Source organism: Alosa pseudoharengus, unplaced genomic scaffold (assembly GCF_046254945.1).
Source record: "Alosa pseudoharengus isolate Yale_2024_CS ecotype anadromous, Long Island Sound unplaced genomic scaffold, YU_APseudo_1.1 YU_APseudo_1.1_scf_13, whole genome shotgun sequence".
NCBI classification, from domain to species: domain Eukaryota; kingdom Metazoa; phylum Chordata; class Actinopteri; order Clupeiformes; family Clupeidae; genus Alosa; species Alosa pseudoharengus.
Window position 1 is genome coordinate 8,153,635 of NW_027468598.1, and position 3,866 is coordinate 8,157,500.

Here is a 3,866-nt window from a genome sequence, read left to right on the forward strand (position 1 = left end):
CTTTACCCTTCTAAACCCCTACAGACACGCACATTCATTACAACACAAATCCAACCCCTCCTCCAACTCTCTTGGGTTATAACTCTGATCGTTACCCTGGTATTAATGGAGTTCTGTGAAGACTAGGTCACAATAGAATATTAAAATGTATAAAATATTTGAATGATTTCTTTAAAACAGACATCAATCTGTTACAGCATTTGGCTGGCCATTTTCATAAGGCACATGGACAATTATATTTTTAAAAAATGGCCTTGATGTTAATTCAAACACAAATCAATACATAGTGCAATTGATATCTAGACATGCTTACATAGATAAGTGTACAATAATTTGAATGATCTACAAAATGTCATCAATGTCAGTGATGCTTATAACATTATAACATAATAATAGGGATTGTGGGTTCAAACTACATATTTTTCTAAACACACCCACAGTGATATAGCCTTATTCTTACATCAATAGGCTATTAGGGTTTGTGTGTTCTAAGCACAAATGTTGACGCGGCTGTTCACAATAATTATAGGGCCTGCATGTGTTCGATATATTTTTATTAGTAGACTTTCCATGTCTCGGGCAGTGTCTAGAGAGAGAATAGATAGGTTTCATTTTATAGACAGCTTCGAAACATGCCGAAACACGAACAATGTAGCTACGCACTCTGGTTTAGAAAGAATGTTTGAGACGCATGGATGTGCAAACAGACAATTATGTTTCTATCTTAGGCACTATCTTAGGCAGGTGCTCTATTATATCCCGGTAGCCTGGTATTGTGGACTGCGGTGATGGAAACCTTCACCTAACTTAATTGGATTGGCGGCTGCACGGTTAATATACAATTTATGTGAGTGCCGTAAGCTGTGTGGCGTGTCGTTTGGCGTAAACAACGCTTGCATGTTACACCCTGGGCACGCATCGCATTATCAGTGCGCAGCAAATAACCTTTAGCCTCAATTCATCTAGCCAGCAGGTGTCATGCACTGGTAGCACTATAGCACCACACATAGGGTGCTCCATCTCCATATATGCCTATACAATATAAACCCTACTTGCCTACATCCATATGTAGGCAATAATTTCTAACACACACTGGACAATAATAGGCTATGCTATAGCGCAGCCTACTCTACAGCCAACTTGTGACGCATTTGGCCTACCCACCTCATTTCCTTTCAGTCTGTTAAACTGTCCCACTGGAAACTGCTGCCTATATTATCTTAACATGCAAACCGGCACGAAACTATCATAGTCATTTTATTACAGTGTCTGATTTCTGGTAACGGCAAACTAGTGGGGTGAGTCAGAGCAGAGAGGACGCCGGACCACTTCCTGGTTCTTTTTCTCGTGTCTCATGCCAAGGCCCGCCCCTAGACCGGAGCCGTCGCGACGAGAGCCGACGGCTCTAGTGCACTAGCACAGAGAGTACTGCAACAGCTGCGTGTCGGTGCAGCCTTGGTCTGTGGATGAGCGCTTTGTCACGCACTGCCCTGTCCTGTGCAAGTTGACGCGGATTTCCCGGCACTCGAAATACCCATGGTGAGACGGGACTGCCGCTTCGACGATTACATCAAGGGGGAAAGGAGACGTTTACCATTGTACAGGTATGATCTGGGGTTCGTTATTTACAATGTTTCCATTTTATCTGCCGATTTTTGCTCCCGGCCGCCTTGCGGAAACCCAAATCCTCGGAGATAAGGGAATATGTGAACAATAACCAGTACAATTTGTTATACCGAAGAATGAGGTTATGTTCATTATTAAACTGAAATTTTGCTGGCCTGCAAAAATACCCATGATTGTTACTATCACAAGGCTCTTTGTGTAGAGCCGCAGTGCCGGGCGGGCGTAGAGTAGGGATCGCTTTAACAGAAACAGTACGTGCGAACTTGCTCGAGCAGTAACTGGCACGTACGCTAGCGACTCAATGTATCTGATCAAACTCATCAAAATTACTCCTTTGGGAACGTTGTGTTACATTTCCACAGTGATTGTATCGCATCGTTTTGGGTAGGGTTCGGATATCACTGGTAAAAAGATGAGAAAGAGATAAAGAAAGTTTACAGCAGACGCCTTTGTTTGCTTCAAGTTTCAGTTGCCCTATAACTGAAGGGCAACCCTAACCATAATCCATAGCCTACTCTTATTTGGGTAATCTTAAATAGAAAGATATGCTTTCAATTGAGTAGTGGCACCAGCTCACGTTCTGTGGATGGTATCTATATTTCGATCAGCAAGTAAATGCCAACTCGCGAGTGTTGATTATTTGATAATGTGGGAATATGGCCACGAAGGAATAGACTCTGGTGTGGAGTCATAACCCTCTCAACAACATACAACTTGTGTAGCCTAGCATTAAACCATTCTATCTCTCTGTGTTCTTTATTAGGTTTCTGGACAACGCTTGAGTCTTTGACATGGAGAAAACACTGCACATTCTAGCGAAGCCAGCAGACACTACTGATAAAGTTATGGAGGAGCCCACACTGAATCTGACCATGGGTAACGCTGAGTTTACAGAACAACAAATGGTACTAGCTGACAAGATACCTTTAGTGAAACCTTGTTTTAAGAAGAAGCCGATTAAATTGGACGCGAATTGCCTTCGGACTCTAGGGGATCCCATTTTGACTACATTACTGAGCGCGGACGCACTTGTAGCCGGAGATGGAGTGTTTGTTCCCAGGAATCCAACGAGGACGCAGAGGAATCTATGTACCGCTGTGGTGGTAAAGCAAACAAGGGTCGATCAGGTGTGCTTGAAGGACGAGAGTACCGTTTCTGGACTGATGGGCAACACAGCAGACACGGAAATGGCGGACACATCAGCCGATGTTCGGGAAGGGGGGCAGAAGGTGACTGATATTCAGCGGGTGACAATGGACACTAATGAGCACGGCTTCCCGCCCCAGGCGCGCGACGTGACGGCGCCCACCACCGTTACCCCATGTGAGGGGCAAAAGATGAATGACATCTATACCTCGGAGTCCTTGCAGGGTGCAAATTGCCTCGCCATCAAAGACAGCTCGCTGCAGAGTGAGATCTTTCTGGATAAAAGCGAAGAAGCCTCTTTGGATTTAGTCTTTGAACTTCTGACCCAGCTGCAGTACCACACACATCAAGGCGACGGGGTATCGATTTGCGTGGATTTCCTCCAGGGAGTCTGTGTCTATGGCAGCGACTGTGCACACCACCACACCGTGCTACCCTACCACTGGCAAATTTGCAGAGCCGATACGAAAATTTGGCAAAGTATATCGGATGATTCGCAAGAACAGCTGGAAAGGCTGTATTGCAATCCGGACAATGAACAAGTCAGAATGAAGTTTCTGTGAGTTCCTCTTATTTTTCTCTCATCCACACTGTATTCAAGGTTGTTTGAGTATTTGCGTTTTCAGTTTTATTAGTTAGTGAGTTAATCGCAATTGATCAGTCTGTCAATGAACCAGCATTTCGAGAAGTGCGTAATTGCTTTGTAGTGGTTATGCTTCCCATGCCACTACATGTATGCTACTCTGACCTTAGCTGTTAAAGCCCAGCTGCTGTTAGTTCCTCTTCAATATGTGTCATTTTAAGCCCGTTGATGGCTGGCATTACATGAGGAAGTGTATTGTCGGCTGGGAGCTATAAACTTGCATGACCCAGAGCTGCCCGGTGTGGTCACTGACACACACGCTCACACGCACGGTCACACGCACACATTTGCTCGCTCTCTCTCTCTCTCTCTCTCTCTCTCTCTCTCTCTGTGTGTGTGTGTGTGTGTGTGTGTGTTTGTCTTTCTCTCTCTCAGTCACACACACAAACACATGTAGGCCTATGAGGGGGTGTACTATTGCACGCACTCCACCACAAAGTGAAGCTCACAG

The 3,866-nt window shown here is 44.9% G+C and overlaps 1 protein-coding gene across 1 annotated transcript in view; it reads left to right on the forward strand.

Annotated features, from left to right (window-relative positions):
* Positions 1-1,409: 1,409 nt before the first annotated feature.
* Positions 1,410-3,866, forward strand: part of tiparp (TCDD-inducible poly(ADP-ribose) polymerase) — a 19,927-nt gene continuing 17,470 nt past the window's right edge. Inside the window, exons 1-2 of the mRNA XM_076281979.1 lie at positions 1,410-1,604; positions 2,390-3,331. Of these exons, the coding sequence (XP_076138094.1) occupies positions 2,418-3,331 (914 nt within the window). The 5' untranslated portion in view covers positions 1,410-1,604; positions 2,390-2,417. The remainder of the gene's footprint in view (positions 1,605-2,389; positions 3,332-3,866) is intronic.